The sequence below is a fragment of the Temnothorax nylanderi genome, unplaced genomic scaffold (genome assembly GCF_030848795.1).
Source record: "Temnothorax nylanderi isolate EJ_2023f unplaced genomic scaffold, tnyl_v1.0 TNYL_tig0301_pilon, whole genome shotgun sequence".
NCBI classification, from domain to species: Eukaryota; Metazoa; Arthropoda; class Insecta; order Hymenoptera; family Formicidae; genus Temnothorax; species Temnothorax nylanderi.
The window spans coordinates 151,563-173,680 of NW_027249363.1; the positions used below are offsets into that span (position 1 = coordinate 151,563).

General features: G+C 35.0%; 2 protein-coding genes and 1 long non-coding RNA gene across 4 annotated transcripts; 1 reads left to right on the forward strand and 2 right to left on the reverse strand.

Annotated features, from left to right (window-relative positions):
* Nucleotides 1-1,232: 1,232 nt before the first annotated feature.
* Nucleotides 1,233-5,068, reverse strand: Atpsync (ATP synthase, subunit C). 2 transcript variants are annotated; one of them, XM_071719575.1, is made up of 5 exons: nucleotides 4,883-5,068; nucleotides 4,241-4,334; nucleotides 3,993-4,094; nucleotides 3,202-3,307; nucleotides 1,233-1,985 (listed from the first exon to the last, which is right to left on the reverse strand). In XM_071719575.1, exons 2-5 carry the CDS (start codon nucleotides 4,283-4,285, stop codon nucleotides 1,822-1,824), a joined length of 417 nt encoding a protein of 138 aa, XP_071575676.1. In that variant the 5' UTR covers nucleotides 4,286-4,334; nucleotides 4,883-5,068; the 3' UTR covers nucleotides 1,233-1,821. The 2 variants fall into 2 exon arrangements, with proteins under 2 accessions (XP_071575676.1, XP_071575675.1); XM_071719574.1 differs by having other exon boundaries at nucleotides 4,855-5,068.
* A 7,984-nt stretch (nucleotides 5,069-13,052) lies between these two features.
* Nucleotides 13,053-13,932, forward strand: LOC139780851 (uncharacterized). The gene is made up of 2 exons (XR_011720359.1): nucleotides 13,053-13,716; nucleotides 13,786-13,932. It is a non-coding gene; the product is annotated as an uncharacterized lncRNA (long non-coding RNA).
* A 3,948-nt stretch (nucleotides 13,933-17,880) lies between these two features.
* Nucleotides 17,881-22,118, reverse strand: LOC139780840 (mitochondrial glutathione transporter SLC25A40). The gene is made up of 7 exons (XM_071719547.1): nucleotides 21,837-22,118; nucleotides 21,299-21,465; nucleotides 19,936-20,070; nucleotides 19,649-19,811; nucleotides 19,355-19,557; nucleotides 19,186-19,267; nucleotides 17,881-18,184 (listed from the first exon to the last, which is right to left on the reverse strand). The coding sequence occupies exons 1-7, from the start codon at nucleotides 21,955-21,957 to the stop codon at nucleotides 17,937-17,939; spliced, it is 1,119 nt and encodes a 372-aa protein (XP_071575648.1). The 5' UTR covers nucleotides 21,958-22,118; the 3' UTR covers nucleotides 17,881-17,936.

Consider the following 22,118-nt stretch of genomic DNA (forward strand, 5'->3'; position numbering starts at 1 on the left):
AGTTTGGCTGTTTTTTTAACAGAAATCGGTAACCCCTTTATTATTAACAAAATTTATTAATTCTATTATATTCTTCAGTCTTTTCTACCCCTATTTCATATATAATTCGTTAAGATTTGGTTAATTAGTTCTGGAGTTATAGAAATTTCGGTAAACTTAGTTATTTTTTTAAACAGAAATCGGTAACCCCTTTATTATTAACAATTTTTATTAATTCTATTATATTCTTCAGTCTTTTCTACCCCTATTTCATATATAATTCGTTAAGATTTGATTGATCAGTTCTGGAGTTATAGAAATTTCTGTAAATTTGGCACAGACATACACACACACATACATACATACCGACATTTTTTTTAGGCGATATTTCGACGTTTTACAACAATATGAACATATTGGCAGAAAAAACTAAAAAACCAATCTTTTCTTTGGTTTCTTCTACCCCTATTTCATATATAATTTTTTTAAATTTGGTTGACTAGATCCAACTTTATACGCAATCAAAGGTTCATATACGAATTTACGAAAACAAAGCTTCCTCCATGAGGAAGCAAAATAGAATAAAATACTTTGTAATATACATGCGCACTATCCTCTTCTAATACTACTAAAAACAACAGTTATTTCATTTATGGTATCATAATTTACTTTTTTTTTCATTACTTTCATTTTTAAATATATTGAATTATTATCTTAGAACAGTTCAAGCAAGACAAAATACATTTCCGAGATCCAGGGGGCTAGGTCAGACTTCCCTGCTGAAAAAGCTCGATTAAAACCATTAGAAAATCATATTCAGTCTAATAAGATTGAATTGTGTTTTTGAACTTGCATTTTCCATTAAAACATAATTAATCTCAAATTGGTTGTACTTTGTACTATTGCAACAGCATATTCTTAAGACCAATCAAGTCAAAAAATCCTGTATCACTTTTCCCTCTGACAAACAATTATCGAGATATCGTAAGCTAAATATTGAAAAAGTTACCAACTTTTCCTTGAATATCTCGAAAAGTATTAAGGTGCGATTTCACGATGACGCTCGACGCTGGATTCGAGCGTCAAATCTGGTCACGTGAAGCATTTTTTTTTATCTGAAACATTTTTCTTTAAAATGTATTGTTCAAGAGATATTCGAGGTGGGCACTTCAATGGTTCACCTTGTATATTTATGTCTTCGAACACGAAGGACCAACAGAAAAGGAAATAGCAAACAAGTAGGTAGAAAAGTCTATAGTTTCACGACAAAGATGTTTATTCGGTATTACTGTACAGTTTTTCTTCTTTTCTCGTCAAGAATTACTTCGTGCGTACACGGCAGCACAACAATGAATTCTTTGGATGACAAAAAGATCATCAAAAAATGTACTATGTCACATAGGACACTCTAACAGAGTACATACGTGCGTGTATGCGGGTGACTGTGTCGCTTTCTTTTTTTGTAATTTTAACTTTCAATTTCTTATTTATTCGTTACAATGAAATCCATTATTTCATAACAATGTGAGTTATACGCTACATGAGACAGTAGGCCATGAAATAATTATAAACAAGCTGAAGGCTTAGACAGAGTCACAGACGGTCACAGGACGTCACAGGACGGTCCGCACAATGACGTGTTACAGTTTTAATAATTTCTTGTTCATTGTCGCGCCGTCGCGCCCTGCCAAACCATAAAAAATCCGAGCTTCTCTAATGATTTCATGGCATCCCGCGCAACCAGAGACAGTCGCCGCCTTTCCCACATAGAGCCAGACGACGTTGCCTTGGCAGTGACGCACTAAAAACTATATCAGCAGTATCTTATGCGGATATCGTAGCTTAAAAGGCGAATAGGAGCAGGAAAGCCATCATAAGACAAAATAGACCCATGGCCTCGGACAAGGCAAAGCCTAAGATGGCATACGAGAATAGTTGTTGCTTCAAGGAAGGATTCCTGGCGTAGCCAATGATCAGTGAACCGAATACGGATCCAATTCCAGCACCTGGAATTCATCGACTATTACAGAACGGATACTGTCCCTTATATAAAGTGAACATTTTATTAAGAGTACCGGTGATTGTGCCAAATATATACTGTATATACAATGCATTATATAATAATCTACACGTATTTTACTTAATAAAATATTAGAACGTAAATCGAATAGTTAAATGTTTTCTTAAGAATCACATGCAGAGGGTAAAATTGTATCTTGTAGTCAATATCACTTCCATGAGAAGGGATGTGTTCCAGGGAGTTGGATTCAAAAGGCAAATAGTATAAGGAACGCTATCATCAGACAAAAGAGGCCCATTGCTTCAGATAACGCAAATCCAAGGATAGCGTAGTTGAAAACTTGCTGTTTCAGGGAGGGATTACGTGCGTAACCAATTATTAAGGATCCAAAAACCAAACCAATACCAACTCCTATAATACATAATTTCTTCAAATAACAAATTAAAATGTGATGACATACATGATTTAATAAATTTATATTTTATTAGTTCTACAAAACTTGTTTATGCTCCATTTGAAAAAAGACAATCTATAACATTTCTATAACAGCTTGATCATCCTAGTATAAATAGTAAAAATATATATAAAATGATAAATTTCAATATATTGCAAATCATAAAGGAATGTATAAAATGTAACATTAACAATGATGTAATCAATTTTTAATCACGTCATTTGAAAGAGAATTATTTTAATTCTAGGATTCTTATAAACTCTTACAAGTAATCAAATCATGTTATTGAAAACATGTGTAGATAAAATTAGTAAAAAAAATTAGTAAATACAGAATTATATTACATAATGGAGATTTTTACAACCAATTCAAATTATTCATTAAATATGCGTCTTTTTGTTGCGAATCCAGTAAGTGAGAAAATTCCACCGTGCACATTCTTGCGAGTCTAAACCCAGCACACATAAATCAAAGAATTTTTACTCTATATTCTTTAGTTTACGTTTAAAACTCTTTAGTTACATTTTAAAGTATTTTCTTCCAATCGTTTTCCTTCTTTTAAATTTTATATGCTAAACTATAAAATTTTTTATCACTGACATAGTCAGTTACGCGCAGGGAATAGATTAACAGATTTATTATTGTATAAATTCTATCATTACTATATGTTTTACTATCCAGTTTTTTATGCTGTCATTGCAAAATGTTCTTTTATAATTAATAAATATATACTTTTGCAGATACATACCAGATCCTGCTACCCCTACGGTAGCAGCACCAGCACCAATAAACTTCGCAGCGGAATCGATGTCACGACTGACTGTGGAAGTTTGGAAGCTACGCACAATAGGTGACTGCACCAAAGTATCATGTGAGTTAGATATTATCAATATCAATTTGTTACTTTTTAATATACATACATATACATACATACATACATACATACATACATACATACATACATATATATATTTGTAATAAAATATGATTTTTTAAAAGTTTGTTTTATAATTTTATATTTAAATTTTTAGAAACAAACTACATGAAAAATATATATATTTTTTTAAATACACAATGTAGCCTTTACCTTTTAACAAATCCTACCAACTAATAATTAATATAGAATATAATTAAAATATTTAATTATCAAATGATTTATTAATAGTAAATTGAAATATTTTAACAGACTGTCTCGAGATACACATATCGCAAAATACCTAACAATTATGACTTACAAAATATTCAAATACTATCAATTTTTTTCATAAATTGATATCTAATTTTACCAAATATCCAATTAAAGCGTTCACGCTTAATCACAATAATACATAATTATTGTGCAACCTTATTGATCGACTTTGACTGTTAAGACAAGCAATAGTGATCTATATTCTTTCTCGTTAATAATAAAATACAAAATTTTGAAATTACTAACATTACAAGGCTCAAAATTTTTATTTCAAATGGTGACACTGGTCACTTATGTAACCTTGATCTCGAAAAGTTATGCAATGTACAGGGAGAAAAAAGGGTACTCACCAAACTGACGGGCGTCTGAATTTGATTCTGCTGTAAGTACTGGCTATGGCTGATTGCGGCACTGCTCAGCGGCCGCAGATAGGTCTTGGTGCCAGAGACCAGCTGTACCAGGGCAAAAAAAATGTGCAAGTATGAGAAAAGATGTGCAAGCACAGCGGAGGTTATTATATAATACACGCGCACGCAGATACTCTCGTCGCCAAATCGCTTACAGCTGAAATCTTACTCCTCATTTTCTTTTTACTCACGGTGGATTTAGCGATGGGCGCAATGAATCGGCTGCAGGCGTACATGATGACGTTTGCTGTGATGCGGTGTCTCGCAGGACGCTACGCAAGGTACCTGGAAAACGAAAATACACACGGTTACGGAAACCAGCAGCGCGACCTTCGAGTGTCATGAAGTTAGTCGCGGACGAGATGATCGCGCGCGCCGTACAATCGTGAACTTGTCCGCTGTCGAGCGGAATATTACGTAACGCCTCCGCGCGGTTGCAGCCGACAGATCGTGAGTGAGCGAGTTTTTGGAGTCGGGACTCGTCTCGGGCCAATCTTGGATCAGCTTCGGACAGACACGCGAATGCCATATGTCGATAAATCTTGGCGGCGACGGCGACAACGACGAATGATGACGACAATTGCCGGGCGGCAAAACCGCACACGGCAGAAAATGGCCGCTCTCTCTTGGTCCATACAATTGACCGAAATAAAACACGACTGATCGAACGTACATCGGATTAACTAGATTTTTCCATAAATATCACGATAAAATGCACAAGACGCGAAGTTTTTCTCTCACGAGTCACGCGACTCACCGCGTTAATGACGAATAGACCGCAGATCGCGAGGCGATTCTTACTCACTTGCCAGGTAGCAGGCGACCGCACTTACCAAGAAGCAGTGTCGAAGAGAAGAGACGATGAGAAACGAGTAGTCACTAGTCAGTAGATGGACCCGGCCCTTGGAATGTTAAGTCGAGTATGAGTGGAAGCGAGCGTGTGCAAAATGCCTGCAGGAGGGGACCGACTAATCTCGACCGCGGCTACCGACGGAACGAACTGACTTCCGTGCGATGACCTATTCGCTGCTTCCGTGCGCACCCCGACCACGTTTATCTCTAGTTTATCGACCAACCGAATTCAACCGAGCGACCTCTCGTCCACCGTAAGTGGATCGGTGCAACTGCAAGTGACTGCAAGTTCCGAAGTGCGCTTCAGATATCGAACGGCGCATGATCGACTCTCATATTTCTGCCTTTAAAATTATGATTGCTTCTCGTAACATTAGAATTAGCGTCGCATCAAGAAAATAGAAGAAATACGGGTGAGTTTACGAGTCGTCCTTAATCTCTCTTTTGACTCTACGTCCGTTGCGGTACAGCGTGAAGTCGTCATAGACTCCGTTTACACGGCACCGTTAATCGGGTTTTATAACATCGGTAGTTCTTAGGCCGGTCAATCACAGCTATTCCATTCTTCTGAAGAATGATTACGATTAGTCTTCCTGACAACTACCGATGTTATAAAACCCGATTAACGGTGTCATGTAAACACAGTCATAGATGTGGGATTCTGTTCATTTTAGCTGAACTTCTTGCACGGTTCATCTTTTCTTTTTTTCTCTCCAATGTGGAAAGGAAAAGAGGAAAGATGAATTGTGCAAGAATAAGCTCAGCTAAAACGAACAAGCCTTTTTGGGTGCTTTCCATTTAGTGACACAAGTCGACACAGACGTCGTTCTATTCTTTCTTGGTATTCAACGAGTAACAAAGGCGGAGCTTTCCAGCAAGCAACACAAATCGACACAAGTATCGTTTTATCCTTGTTACTCATTGCTAAAAAAGAAAGATAGAACGATGCTTGTGTCGAATTGTGCCGCTTGCTGGAAAGCTCCCAAAGACAGAACGAGACTTGTGTCGACTTGTGTCAGTAAATGGAAAACACTCCTTGTGAACATAGCAAGAATTTGTCCGATTTGGCCACGACCATCCCAGGTAGAACAGAGGCTGCGGTCCACTTGATGCTACAAATGCTTCGAAGCATTCCTCTTCTCCTTTCTTTCAATAAAGAAAGAAGGAGAAGAAGAACGCTTCAAAGCATTTGTAGCGTCAAGTGGACCACAGCCAGAAAGTCACAATGGGAGCTTTCCAGCAAGTGACACAAGTCGACACAAGCATCGTTCTATCTTTCTTTTTTGCCAATGAGTAAGACAAAGATAAAACGATACTTGTGTCGATTTGTGTCGCGTGCTGGAAAGCTCCCAACATCAATGTTATAACTAATGACGTTAAATATCGTGTAAACGCTCTTTTACGACAAAGTTACTACATCGATGTAGTAACTTCGTCGTAAAAGAGCGTTTACACGGTATTTAACGTCAGTAGTTATAACATCGATATTATAACTTCGGCTTAAATCGGGCCGTGTAAACGTAGTCATTTTGACTTTATTGGCGACGCAAAGTTCTGTAAGTAGAGTTGTGCCAATACCGTAGCTTTGTCTCACTCCCACTTATAGCTTTGTCTCACTTCCACTAAAGAACCGGAAGCTGATCGGGAAATGGCGGAGCCAATCAGCGAAAGGAACACCATTGGCTTAACTCTTCCTTGACCAACTCTAAAGCCCCTTGCACAATGCCAGGCAACAGGCAATAGGAATAACCGGGAATAGAAATCAGAAATCATGTATAAATGCAGAATAAGGCCCAGTTCAACAGTGGCCAGTTAGCTTAACTAGTATAATAGTTAACTCTCACTCTCCGTCTCTTTCTAACCTTTGAGGTTAAGCTAACTGGCCACTGTTGAACTGGGCCTAAACAGTGACACAGGCAATAGACACAGAGTTTCCGTCACGTTGGAAATTCTGTGCCTATTGCCTGTTGCCAACCAATCATAGCATTCGAATTTTTTAGGTTGTAATTAACGATTTTTTGGTTATTTCCTGTTCCTATTGCCTGTTGCCTAGCATTCTGCAAGGGGCTTAACGCAAAGTATACGTAGAAAGATTTCGCGAGCGCTCCTGATGGTGGCAAAATGTGAAACTGGCGTAAAGCAGACAGGCTGGTCGTAAGTTAACTGTGGTTCAAATCATATCAATAAATTCCTGATTTTTTTATTGATTTATTTACATTTCTATTAATATTGCACCACTAATCATAATAATAAATAAATTTGATTAGATGTTTGCCATAATTATGTGAATAATTGTTATGATTTTATACTACAAGTTTATTTACTTTTAATAAAAAGAAATAAAATTGAAATTTCAATGGAATTAAATAAAATCAAATCAAGTTGTGCAAATAATTGTGTTAGAAAATTTAATAAACGTGTAATTATAATATTTAAGAAATTTAATTGTACTGCTTCACGGTTGCCACTGACTTAAAGATTATGACAATATATTTAGTCATGTGATTTACAATTGGTAAGTTTTGTACAATAAAAACATTCCCAAAACAAAATATCTTTTAATGTTATTGCTCACTACTAGTTAAGCTGTTCCTTTGAAAGTTTGGTTTGTACCATCCTTATTTATACAACTTTCCATTAGTCCTGGTCTACAATAGGTGTTTTAAGCCCTAAGCCTTAAGAAATTGTTCAATTACAGTTGAATTTGAGGAGAATAATTGACTGTGATTGGTCAATTTCTTAGGGCTTAAGGCTTAAAACACCTATTGTAGACTGGGACATATAACTCTCTTTACTAAAGAAAATTCTTAATTTCTCTTTATTCATACCTTAAAATAACATGATGTGGGAAAAATAAGATTTTGCTCCAAAAAAACTAATATTCATCGTTTACGAATTTTGGCTTTTACGTGACAATTTAAGGAGGCTCTTACCCGGCTGCTCTAATCAATGTAGCAACCGAAAAATTATCATTAATAATTGGTTATAAAATTATCGGAAAATTATATTAAAAAATAAATAATGATTTTTACATAGTGTAAGAGTAAGTTATATGTTCTATTAGTGTAAATATTAAAATTTATACAATAAGTCAGTTGACTACGTCAGTGCTAAAGAGCAGAATAAGGGTGCCGTCCCATGCAGGACGGAATTTCGGAAAACGGAATCTCGGAATCATTCTGATTGGTTAGCCCCATGGGGCACAGTACAAGCCCCATGAGGCTAACCAATCAGAATGATTCCGAGATTCCGTTTTCCGAAATTCCGTCCTGCATGGGACGGCATCCTAATAACATGCGCGTGTTACAACGTCGTCTGCAGCAGTCTGTAGCTAAGTGAGGTGTAGCCGTGTAGCGTTGTAGCGATTGATGCGATGAAGAGATGGAGCCAAAAGAAAGATATAACGTGAGAATGCTGGGAGGGAAAATGAAAGGAAAATTCTCGAAAATAAAGGTTGTCAATGCGCGAGAGAATAATTATGCCGCTACCATACAGCGCAGAGAAAAGACATGTGCAAGTGAGGTTAGAATTCGCGCGATTTTGACACTCGGAAGATCATTCGCCTAACCTGTCGTACGTCATATTAAAACTACAATATCTTTTATAACTCATCGTCAACACCAAGTTTTCTTCTTATCATTAGAAAGATTATTATTTTAACTACAATTCCTTAGTTTTTTGTTTACCTGGCTCGCAAACTTGCCAAGAAAATACATTACTTCCGGTAAAAATTTTAGTGTTTACCATATGCCCTGTGTTAAAAATGCGAATTTCAATACTGATATTTTTAAAATTTTTATCGTCAACCTATGCTAAAGTTTTGGGCATCGGTTCGTTGTGGTTCACTTTACAACATAATTTAATTTCATAAAGATCTGTCGTTTTATGATCGAGGTAAGAGCCTCCTTAAATCTGTCTGATTTACGTTAATTCAACTTGCGGCCATTAGGCGCGCTGGGGAGAATCTTAATTAATTGCGTCGCCAATATGGTGGAAGAATACCCAGTGGGTATTACCCACCATGGCCACACGACCACTTTTTTTTTCTTTAATATTTGCAATTTCTGTATGTGTACGATGTCTTACGAGTGATAATTGATTAATTGTTAATAAACAAAAAATGCAGAATACAATTCGTTGTAAAGGATCTCTACTATTATGGATATTTATAGGTTTATTGCAATCAATGGACACAAACTGTATTCCAAGCATTATTCCGATTGACGAATCAGTCGCGCGCAATACAAAATTCCTGTTTCTCAGTGCATTTTGAAAATAAAATTGAAATAAATGAAAAAACAACGAATAAAAAATAAAATAAATAAACAAGTTAAAAAAAGGCTTTATATTGTATTAATAGTGAATTGAGCTAAAATTTGCACCGAGGACAACTTTGACCAAAATCTGACTTAAGGGGATCCTAAAGCCGTCTGTAATACCAGTTTTTTTCTTAACGCATATCTTTTTATTGGCTTTATGGATTTAAAAATCCTTCTCCAAAGTTAAAGTACGCATCAAAATCTAGGTCATTATGGTCGAATTTATATCAAAAACAAAAAAAATTAATATTTTTTGTTAATTTTTGGTATACAATATACATACGACGATAATATTTGCTTTGTACAAAAATTTCACAATAAATATCCACAAAATTAGACCGGCATGACCTAGGGACAACATGTAAGAACAATATCGTGCAATTGGAACTAAGAATAAAAGCCTACCAAAAAAAATTAATTGTAATGAATGCAATATAACCTATAACCTTGCCTATCCTTGTCTATTATCATTGTCTATACAAGGACAGATATAGAATTTGGTCGGTAATATACAGACGGCTTTAGGATCCCCTTAAGGGGATCCTGCAGTGACAGGCGAACTTCCTCGATGTCGATAATGTCAACCTTTCTAATTTTGCTTTCCCTATATCTGTCTTCGTCTAACGAAATGACATCTGTCTTTGTTCGATTGCTCGCCATCTGACGCAAGATCCGGCAACTACTGTTGCTGCTCTTCTTGTCATCCTGCATCCGTATTTGCATTACTAAAATAATTTTTAGATGGATCTTTTTTTGTACGCATTGAATCTTACTTCTACTTACACGATATTATTCCTACATGTTTTCCCAAGGGTGGATGATAAACATTATGTATGTATAAACTGCAAAATTTTTGTTTTAAGCAAATATTGTCGTCAGGTGACAGCTGTGTATGTGCCCCCCTTAAGGTGATCCTAAAGCCAAATTACCGACAATTGCAGGGAAGGGTCTAGCTTTGCGTAGACTGCACAGAACTTAATTTTTTTTTACACAATTGAAGTATGCACGAAAACACATTGCGCGAGTGTTGATTTCAAGACAAAAATCGAAAAAAATTACAAAAATACATTTTTTATGAAATGTATTTTTGTAATTTTTTTCGATTTTTGTCTTGAAATCAACACTCGCGCAATGTGTTTTTGTGCATACTTCAATTGTGTAAAAAAAAAATTAAGTTCTGTGCAGTCTACGCAAAGCTAGACCCTTCCCTGCAATTGTCGGTAATTTGGCTTTAGGATCACCTTAAGGGGATCCTGCAGCCGTATGATTTACCGACATTATCGTTTTTCGATGGATCTTTTAATTGGCTTTATAGAATTGCAAAAATCTTTTACAGAATTAAAGTCCGCACAAAAATCTAGGGTAACAAACGCGATTTTATATCAAAAACACCAAAAAATTAAAAATATTACTTATTTGGGCACATACAGCTGTCACCTGACGACAATATTTGCTTAAAACAAAAATTCTGCAGTTTATACATACATAATGTTTATCATCTGCCCTTGGGAAAACATGTAGGAATAATATCGTGCAAGTAGAAGTAAGATTCAATGCGTACAAAAAAAGATCCATCGAAAAATTATTTTAGTAATGCAAATACGGATGCAGAATGACAAGAAGAGCAGCAACAGTAGTTGCCGAATCTTGCGAGAGATGGCGAGCAATCAAACAAGGACAGATGTCATTTCGTTAGACAAAGACAGATATAGGGAAAACAAAATTAGAAAGGTTGACATTATCGACATCGAGGAAGTTCGCCTGTCACTGCAGGATCCCCTTAAGGGGATCCTATAGTGGCAGTAGTTACCGACAATTCTTTATTACAAGAAATCTTTGAATTGACTTTATAGAATTGCAAGTTCTTGTACTTGAATTAAAGTACGCACAAAAATCTACGGCGCTACACACGATTTCATATCGAAAACAAAAAAAAATTAAAAATTTTACTAATTTGGGCACATACAGCTGTCATTTGACGACAATAACAAAAATACTGCAGTTTATATATATATAATGACACCTCAGCGCCCTAGGGCAAACGTGTAGGAACAATATATTGTGTAAATAGAACTAAGATTCAACGCCTTAAAAAAAAGATTTTCTTTAATGAAGTTTTATTAAGCAAAAGCACATTCAGGGCTGCATTCCGATATTCACTGTCAGCAACTTTCAGTACTGAAAATCTATAATATACGTGACGTAAAATATAGATTTGCAGTATGACAGTGAATATCGGAATGCAGCCCAGGTTGATAGGATAAGCAGTATTGCGTGTAGTGAGAGATGGCGCAGCAATCGAACAAGGACAGATGCTTCTCGTTAAGCCCGGTGTCCACGATGTTAGAACTGTGTCCGAGTTTCGGTTTAAGCCAATCAACTAGCAGCTCTTACAGAAAAGCAGCAGTTTCATTGGCTTAAACCGAAACTCGGACGCAGTTCTAGCATCGTGGACACAAGGCTTTAGACAAGGACAGATATAGATATATAACATAGAAAACAGGATTAGAAATGTTGACATTACCGACGTCGAGGAAGTTCGGCCTCCACTATAGGATCCCCTTAACATACAGCAATTAATTCAATCAAAGCAGAAGTAAAGGTCTATCCAGACAAACTTGCATATACTACGTTTACGCGAGCGTTACTTCTGTATGTAACTTATGATAATTCACCCGTTTACGCGGAGTAAATTATCGTAAGTTACTACAAAATCCCGTTTACGCAAAGGAAAATCCCGTTTACGCGAAGGAATTATCGTAAGTTACTACAGAAGTAAAGGCTGATTTATATAGAGGCCGTAACCGTTAATTTAAGCCGTAATCTTTAAGAAATTGACCAATCACAGACTCCGTTTACACGGCACCGTTAATCGGGTTTTATAACATCGGTAGTTGTCAGGAAGACCAATCGTAATCATTCTTCAGAAGAATGGAATAGCTGTGATTGACTGTGTTTACATGACACCGTTAATCGGGTTTTATAACATCGGTAGTTGTCAGGAAGACCAATCGTAATCATTCTTCAGAAGAATGGAATAGCTGTGATTGACCGGCCTAAGAACTACCGATGTTATAAAACCCGATTAACGGTGCCGTGTAAACGGAGTCATTGACCGGCCTAAGAACTACCGATGTTATAAAACCCGATTAACGGTGCCGTGTAAACGCAGTCACAGTCGATTGTTCTTCTCACATTCGACTGTGATTGATCAATTTCTTAAAGATTACGGCTTAAATCAACGGTTACGGCCTCTATAAATCAGCCTTAACGCTCGCGTAAACGTAGTAATAGGTGCATAACCATATGCATAAAGAAACGGATTGGTCTATTTCCTTATGCACATGCCTATGGACCAATCAATTCTCTTATGCTTATGTTTATGGGCTTATGCAAGTTTGTGTGGATATAGCTTTAAGGCCATCGCACACAAAATTGCATAGGCTGCATAAGCATAGCATAAGACCGCTGGACTAATGAGCATCTTATGTAAATCAATATGGCGACTTTATGCTAGATGCTCATTGGTTTAGCGGTCTTATGCTATATGCATATGCAGCCTATGCAATTTTGTGTGCGAGGCCCTTTAAGGTCTATCCAGACAAACTTGCATAGCGCATAAACATAAGCATAAGAAAATTGATTAGTCCATATCACGGAAGACCGTGGTCCATATACGTATGCATAAGGGAAATAGACCAATCCATCTCTTTATGCATATGTACCTATGCAAGTTTGTCTAGATTGACCTTAGAGGGTAACACCACTCTAGAAGCCCAAAAAATAGAAAAATTTTTTGTGGTTAAAAAAGAAAATAAATCAAAAATCTATTTAAAGGACTTTATTGTGCATAACAGAACAAGAAGTTTGAGTCGCCAGTAGATAATTAAAAATTACTAAAGATGTTGTAATCGACCCAACTGGCCAAATTTATTAATCGAAAATTCGGGGCAAAGACAGAATTAACGACCTAAAACAAACTGACATAGTGTACAAAATTAACTGCAGGGATTGTAGGGCCACATATATAGGGCAGACTAAAAGGCATCTGTGTACGCGTCTCAGGGAACACCAGAGCGATATTAGAAAACACGCTAGCAATCTTTCTGTAGTGAGTGAACACCGAATATCCTATGGGCATGATTTTGACTGGGGAAAACCTGAAATATTACATAAGGAAGGACAGACCAGAAAGAGAGAAATAGCGGAGATGTTTTTTATTAAAAAATTTGACGACACCATCAATTTGCAAAAGGACACGGAGAATCTTAACGTTCTCTACGAACATATCATAAAAGAAATATAGCTGGTTTCTCCTCTCCGCTGCTTCCCTCTCTATGTTCTTGCCTTTTATTGTTTACGGCACCAGTCTGTTTATAAGTGTCAGGCTCATCAGTCTAAATTTTACCACCGCTCTGCTATGTCATGTTACAAACATTTCACGAAATATACCGTTCAACGAATTTGTTATTACTTAGATTCCGACGCACAAATATGTAAGTTTCGGTTTTGTATAATATTGATATAATTTTCACTTAATTGCGAATTAATTTTTTGTCGTTTAGCTTTTAGATTCGGTGTAGTTAGGGCATTATGCTTGACTAATCGACATTTGTGAGTTTTGTATACACGCTTGAAAAGGACCGGATCCTCGGTCGAAACGTAGCGTTTTTCGATTAATAAATTTGGCCAGTTGGGTCGATTACAACATCTTTAGTAATTTTTATTGTACATGTTTAAAGTGCATGAAACAATTTTTTATTTTTTAAATGGCGCTCTGGAGCCTTGTAAGCATAAGCGTTTCTTTGCGGGAACTGCTCCAGGGCTTGCAGTATAAATGCCGCAAATAAATTTTGACCTGGAACAAAAGACCAAAATTTTTCATAATCTGCATGATAATAGCTACAGAAATATGTAGGAAAATTTTAAAATATTGTTTTTTAGAGAAATGGCAAGCATTTGAAAAAAAGTTAATTAAAACTTTCAAACAACTTTTTTTAATTTCTAATTATATAATTTAATATAATAATAACAATGTAATATTTATTGTTCCTGATCTAATTTTTTCTCCATTACGTTAAATAATAAAACAATAATAATTATATGTTAACAAAATACTACAGGTATTACTTGATAAATTAATTATTAATTAAGTTAAGGAGGTTCGATGGCTACAACAAAATGCAGAGAGTTTCATGAAATTTTAATATGTTGTTCTGGAATGCAAAATAGAATTATGTGAATTTTTTAGGAATTTTTCACCGTCCCGTTTTGAAAAAAATCTACTCCAAAAATTGTACTTTAAAAATTTTTGAAGTAGATTTTTTTCAAAACGGGACAGTGAAAAATTCCCCAAAAATTCACATAATTCTATTTTGCATTCCAGAACAACATATTAAAATTTCATGAAACTGGCTGCATTTTTGACATAGGTTCTTATGGGAAATGACATATATTGCATACCTTCAGAATGAAATAAGTGCAAGAAAAAATGCTAATGATAAGGAAAAAAAAATATGCACATGTAACTTAATAATTTACAAATAAATGAGCGAAAGAAAGGGGAAGGTTACCGCACATTTCGTAGAAAAATTAATTATTAAAGCATAAATTGCTTGATTTTTCGTCTGCTAGACTGCCACGGTCGTGAACGACGTGAACAGCAGCACGCACTATACACGCGGCGACCAATCAGAGCAATCCCCTTCTCTAGCTTCCACTACTTCAAACGCTAGTGTGCTGTTGCCAGAACCCCCGCGTCCCACTACTCCCCCCGACGAAGCCATCGAACCTCCTTAATCGAATTTTAATTATCTTAACTCTATTTCAGTATTATACAGACTGCCACACATAAAGATATGTAAATGCAAAAGTACTCGATAAAAAACTTTTTATATAAAAATATATATGTATAATTTTATATATGTATACATATATTAACATATTTTATATATAATAATAATATATCATATAATATATAATTTATATGTTTTCATATAAGAAGTTTGTTATCGGAATATATAAGATTTTGCTATATTGATCGATAAAACACTCATCAATATAGATTCTACAATAATGTATTAATATTAAAATAATATTAAATATATAATATATTAATATTTTTATAATATATTAAATTATATTATATATTAAAATACGATATTATTAAAATTGGATATTGGATATTTACTACGTTTACGCGAGCGTTACTTCTGTAGTAACTTACGATATATCACTCGTTTACGCGGAGTAAATTATCGCAAGTTACTACAAAATCCCGTTTACGCGAAGGAAAATCCCGTTTACGCGAAGGAATTATCGTAAGTTACTACAAAAGTAACGCTCGCGTAAACGTAGTAATTGGAAAATAACTTCATGATATACATACTACGTTTACGCGAGCGTTACTTCTGTAGTAACTTACGATAATTCCTTAGCGTAAACGGGATTTTGTAGTAACTTACGATAATTTACTCCGCGTAAACGAGTGAATTATCGTAAGTTACTACAGAAGTAACGCTCGCGTAAACGTAGTAACAGCCTTTTAGCTTGCACCAATGTAAAACAGTGCAAAAGACCGAACTTATTATTAAACTTCTTTTCTCTCATTGCGCATTATATCATATACTACGTTTATGCGAGCGTTACTTCTGTAGTAACCTTCTTCATGGTAGTAACTTACGATAATTCACTCGTTTACGCGGAGTAAATTATCGCAAGTTACTACAAAATCCCGTTTACGCGAAGGAATTATCGTTAGTTACTACAGAAGTAACGCTCGCGTAAACGTAGTAAATAGTATCAAATCGAGAAATCGTATGAATGTTTTTCTTTGTGCTACATATCGAAATAAATTAAATTTTTTGCATGCCACCATATATTTTCAGTAATATCGATTAATTAAATATATCGAAGATCCCCTTTTTGTAAATTAACAAATAACTATAAATCTGATTAAGTATTATAAAGTATATTTTCGAAATGTAAAATATCCACATTAGATTAAAGTATACATATATTTACTAATTTACTACTTATGCAGAAAGATAACATTTTTATCGCATACCGTCTATACTATGGCTGCGTTCGGGGAGCATTTATACTATAGCCTTGTGTACACGATACTAGAAATCGGTCCGAGTTTCGGTTTAAGCCAATGAAACTGCTGCTTTTCTGTAAGAGCTGCAAGTTGATTGGCTTAAACCGAAACTCGGACCGATTTCTAGTATCGTGTACACAAGGCTTATGGCTATTAGCGCTATTGCATCATTCTATCTTTATCGCTCATCAAGTGTAGAACAAGGATAGAATTAAGCAAATAGCGCTAATAGCGCGCTCCCCGAACGCAGCCTATATATGCTAATATACGAAAGATTTAAGCCTTGTGTACACGATACTAGAAATCGGTCCGAGTTTCGGTTTAAGCCAATCAACTTGCAGCTCTTACAGAAAAGCAGCAGTTTCATTGGCTTAAACCGAAACTCGGACCGATTTCTAGTATCGTGTACACAAGGCTTTAAGGAGGTTCGATGGCTTCGTCGGGGGGAGTAGTGGGACGCGGGGGTTCTGGCAACAGCACACTAGCGTTTGAAGTAGTGGGAGCTAGAGAAGGGGATTGCTCTGATTGGTCGCCGCGTGTATAGTGCGTGCTGCTGTTCACGTCGTTCACGACCGTGGCAGTCTAGCAGACGAAAAATCAAGCAATTTATGCTTTAATAATTAATTTTTCTACGAAATGTGCGGTAACCTTCCCCTTTCTTTCGCTCATTTATTTGTAAATTATTAAGTTACATGTGCATATTTTTTTTTCCTTATCATTAGCATTTTTTCTTGCACTTATTTCATTCTGAAGGTATGCAATATATGTCATTTCCCATAAGAACCTATGTTAAAAATGCAGCCAGTTTCATGAAATTTTAATATGTTGTTCTGGAATGCAAAATAGAATTATTTGAATTTTTGGGGAATTTTTCACCGTCCCGTTTTGAAAAAAATCTACTCCAAAAATTGTACTTTAAAAATTTTTGGAGTAGATTTTTTTCAAAACGGGACGGTGAAAAATTCCCAAAAAATTCACATAATTCTATTTTGCATTCCAGAACATATTAAAATTTCATGAAACTGGCTGCATATTTTTGTAGCCATCGAACCTCCTTTAATTCATTTCAAAGCGTGTAGTATAAAAAATAAATTTACATGATTTCTTATTTCTGACGTCATGATTCAATATTGGCTGCAACGAAAAAACAAGAACTTAAAAGTCTATCCAAATAGATATATATGCAACATATGTGATAAATTATTGAATCATATATAATATCGAGAACAAAAGTACTATCTCTTCTAGTGTAATAGATTGAAGATTGAACTGCACTTGCATCGAACTTCTCCCTCTCTTCTAGTGACCAATCAAGCAGCCAATTTGTGGAGGAGAAAGCGCGGCAAAACTTGTAGCGGAAAAAGCTCGATGCAAACGCAGTTTGACTCACTACACTCGAACTCACTTGAACCATATCGCATTTCAGCTCTTCACTGTATGTACATATAAGATGCAACAATATGATATCCTTTCTTTCTTAATTTTATGCAGAATAATTGATGGAAATTATAAAAATTATAATGTAAGCTTATCTAAATTAATAACTATACAAAATTAAAGATTAAGTTTGATACATAACTTTATTGTAATTCTGTACATTTGCCTGTAGCAGGCATATCATTCTGTACTATTAGGTTTGTGTTGCAATAAATGTACGTCACGTTCAATTTCAAATTCAATAGCCTTCCTAGCATTGTACGATTGAAAGAAACGCTTGCCATGTTCGAAAGTTGCGATCATAATTGCACAGGCTGGGGCTACCTTCACCAAACGTGGCGTTAGTCCTGTGAATAAACCTTTTAATCCATTTTGATGATAGATTCTTTGTATTATAGTCCATGTAGTACTACTGCGAATAGGTTTATCTAAAAATTTATAATAAATTTTATATGATAAACTTTTATTTTAAGTGAAATTAAATTCTGCTATATACGAGGCGTGTCCGGAAAGTAAAGATACATCGCATGTAGGCCGATAGTGATATTTGTTATGCGTATTATGACTAAACTGGTGTTGACCATTCTGTTTTCTTCTCGCGTTTGTTAGGTAGTGCTAAACAAAGTATTGTTCGAATAACATGTCTTTGAAATAGCGGCACTGGTCTAGAATCCTGCCAAATGTGAGGTGCGTTCCGTTATACGTTTTCCCCAACGCGAAAGGTGATCGCTCAGCCGAAGTTCACAGACCAATTGTCGCTGTTTATGAGCGCTGTTTATGACGGAACGCACGGGAACGTTTCGTTTGACCACGTTGCGATTGACCACAGCTACTCACAGCTCCCGGTGCCTGGAGTTTTGCACTGGACCAACCAATCAGATATTTTTATTTTAAATCAGCCAATTGACGACGTGGTCAATTGAGTCCCACTCAACGCACTTTGCATTTGGCGGGATTCTACATCGGCGCAGCTATTTCAAAGACGTGTTATTCAAACAATACTTTGTTTAGCACCTAACAAACGCGAGAAGAAAGCGGAAGGATCAAGGTCAACACCAGTTTAGTCATAATACGCATAACAAATATCCTTATCGGACTACATGCGATGTATCTTTACTTTCCGGACATGCCTCGTACATGAGATAAATAATAAAATTTTCAGACACAACTGAATATAAGTGTACTTAATTTTTAATCAACTTAAGGCGATTTTTGGCGTGACTCTGGTATAAGCAACCAAAGGGTACCAAACTGCACCAGAACCAATAACAACCACCGATAGCAACTTTGGTATATGTACCAAACCATACCAAACGATCGCCAAAAATCGCCTTTAATTGATATAAGTTCTGAAAAACTATGAAACTAGTAGATAAGAAGCAAATAATTTTATATGTGTGTGTGTGTGTGTGTGTGATTTTATATTTACCCGAATAAATTTCTTTTTCACCCATTTCGATTTGTCTGTGTGTTTTTACCACATCAAAGGGAATAGTGAAAAATGCTGCTATCTGCAATAATAATTACAATAGTATATTTTTACAGAATATATGGAATATTGTAACAATTAATTATATTTTTAATTATAAAATACATACAGAACCAGCTATAGCTCCTGCTGCCAGATTAAAAGTAAAAGTTTGTTGTGAGCTATACGAACTATATACTTTCTTTATAGTTTCATAATTTAACCAATATATAGCGCTAAAAGGAACGTCACGAAGAAGCGTTGAACTTAATCCCATCCATAAGCCAGAAATGCCACTGTATCTCACAACTGTTTTCAATGTCTGTGTTATTTCTAGAACATATAAAGCATACTTGAAATCATCAAAATTTTATATTAAGCTTTATTATATTTGATTTGATATTATATTATTAATTTATCCTACCTGCATAACTTAGTTTCTGTGATTGCATTTTTGTTCTTATCAACTCCAATGGACTCACCAATGTTGCAGCCCAGATTCGTGCTGTGCTACCAGCTAACATAGGAATCCAAAAAGGTTGTTCCATATTAGTTCCCTTCTTTTTGAACTCCCTGTTGTATGTATCCTAAAAAGATGATAATATTTTTAATACTGGATATTTTATCTAAAATTCCCAAGTATCTCATGTGTTATTAAATAAATTAAAACTAAAAGAATTATAACAATAAAAATTCTAATACTTGAAATACCTTAAGATATAATCTTAACTGTTCGTATGAAACAAAGTATGCGACAGTTGCAGGTACAGCTAGAACAAGAGTAGGACTCAAACCACTCCATAATGATATCACACCTTCTGTTTTACTTATTTTTAGTAAAGCATCCTGAAGACAAATAAAAATTAATAAAAATAACAGACATTAACATATTGTACTAAGGCTTATTTTTATATTACTTTTGTATATTGTATTATGACATCATATCTCATTATATATGCATTATGATATCAGAAACGAATAATATGAAGCTTTTTCTAATATGTTTCGTTAAAATAAATTACTTTTTTGTACATACATGTGAAAATATAGATTAAAATATATCAAACTTTTTTTTTCTCTGTTTGAGTAAACATTTGTAATTTAATCAGCATGTATTCTTTACTTTTAACAGAATTAAATCTTACATCTTATCAACATTTATAGATATCTTAATATCCATGCCAGAAAAGTTTTTGATATCCTTATCATAGGCCAGTCAAATTAGACATTTGAGGTCTAAAGTGATGCGAACTTTTTTATTCCTTTTTAGGCGTGTTGGGGGTGTTTAGAAAAGCTTATTTTTGAGTTGTCGTATCATGAGACCCAGTGCTTTTTGAGGGGGGGAGAAGGAATCAAAATTGACGAATCGGAACGAGTCACCGCTCATTTTCTTCGTTTTTTCAAGCCCTACAACTTTCTCAGGAGCGAAAAAGTGCTATCTATTAATCGAAACGAGATAAATGCAAAAAACCTAACCAAAATTTTCGTTTTTTCGCAATAACTCGGTGAATGTTGATAAAAAATGAATGACTAACCCCTCATTTTGTAGCTTTTTTAAAGCCCTACAATTCATCTTAAGAAGACCCCCAACCTAAAATCAATATTTTTCGAGTTTTAGCCTGTGAAAGGGGGAAAAAAATAAAATTTTTGCAGTTTTTTGCATTTATCTCGTTTCGATTAATAGATAGCACTTTTTCGCTCCTGAGAAAGTTGTAGGGCTTGAAAAAACGAAGAAAATGAGCGGTGACTCGTTCCGATTCGTCAATTTTGGTTCCCCCTCTCCCCCCCTCAAAAAGCACTGGGTCTCATGATACGACAACTCAAAAATAAGCTTTTCTAAACACCCCCAACACGCCTAAAAAGAAATAAAAAAGTTCGCATCACTTTCGAGCAAAAGCCTTTTTTTTGTCTAATTTGACTGGCCTATCAATCCATATTAAAAAATATAGAAATGTTAATTTGGTTTGATATGTAATATGAGAAAAAATTTATATTATTTTAGATTTCAAATATCATAACTTAATATGAAAATAGAAATCTTAAATTGTGTCATAATTATATAGTTATCACGTACAACTGTCCCATTAAATTTTCCATTTCTTCTCATCCATTCAGGCATTTTACCATTGACACAAGGACACAAATGATCCATTAAACCATTGCAATATAAAAAACATTTATTCGAAAGCATTGCTTTCTGCTGTGTTTGAAGACGTATTTTTACTACGTCCAACGGAGTCACTAAAAATATCAGAAAAATATAAATATTTAAAATTTGATTTACAAAAGAAATGTGATTGCATAAGCAATCGAGAAATTAAAATAAAAATGTCACTTTTAAATAAAAACTAAAAGATGTATATTTCATTTCAAAGGGATATTTTATATGATAGACAACATACAATGCAATCTTACGATTTCCAAATAACATAACCTTTTGAAAATGAAGATAATATCCTTTTTTAAGTATTAATTGTTTTATACAGAATCTATTTATATCAAAAATAATAAGCATTTTTATAAAATTATATAAATATATCACTGTGAAAACAAAAGCCCTAAATTATATAATTATCCAGTTATCATGTAGTATCGTTTGCGCACAAACTTACCAAATATTGATGTAATGAATGCACCAGTACAAGAAGCCACGATTTGTTGATATGGTCTAATACGAAATCTTGGATCGTCCACGTCAACGTTCGACAATACGGTGTCTAATTTATTCATCATAGAAGTGGCTTCACTTCAATCAATTAACATACGAAGCTTTCCGGTGGAAACTCCAAAAAGCAAATCATCGGCAATATCGGCATGATATGTTGCAAGAACAAACAGACGGTACACCGGGTACACGTGACATCATGACAGGCTATTCGTTTTTAGCGTTCATG

Excerpts from the sequence above, each read along its gene's own strand:
- Atpsync (XM_071719575.1), bottom strand. The coding sequence starts at position 4,285 with ATGTACGCCTGCAGCCGATTCATTGCGCCCATCGCTAAATCCACC. Across the intron at positions 3,308-3,992 it reads TTCAGACGCCCGTCAGTTTG|TCACCTATTGTGCGTAGCTT; the intron begins GTGAGTACCCTT and ends ACTTTGGTGCAG. Across the intron at positions 1,986-3,201 it reads CGTAGGGGTAGCAGGATCTG|GTGCTGGAATTGGATCCGTA; the intron begins GTATGTATCTGC and ends GATGAATTCCAG.
- LOC139780840 (XM_071719547.1), bottom strand. The coding sequence starts at position 21,957 with ATGATGAATAAATTAGACACCGTATTGTCGAACGTTGACGTGGACGAT. Across the intron at positions 19,812-19,935 it reads AGTTAAGATTATATCTTAAG|GATACATACAACAGGGAGTT; the intron begins GTATTTCAAGTA and ends TCATCTTTTTAG. Across the intron at positions 19,558-19,648 it reads ACAGAAACTAAGTTATGCAG|AAATAACACAGACATTGAAA; the intron begins GTAGGATAAATT and ends TATATGTTCTAG.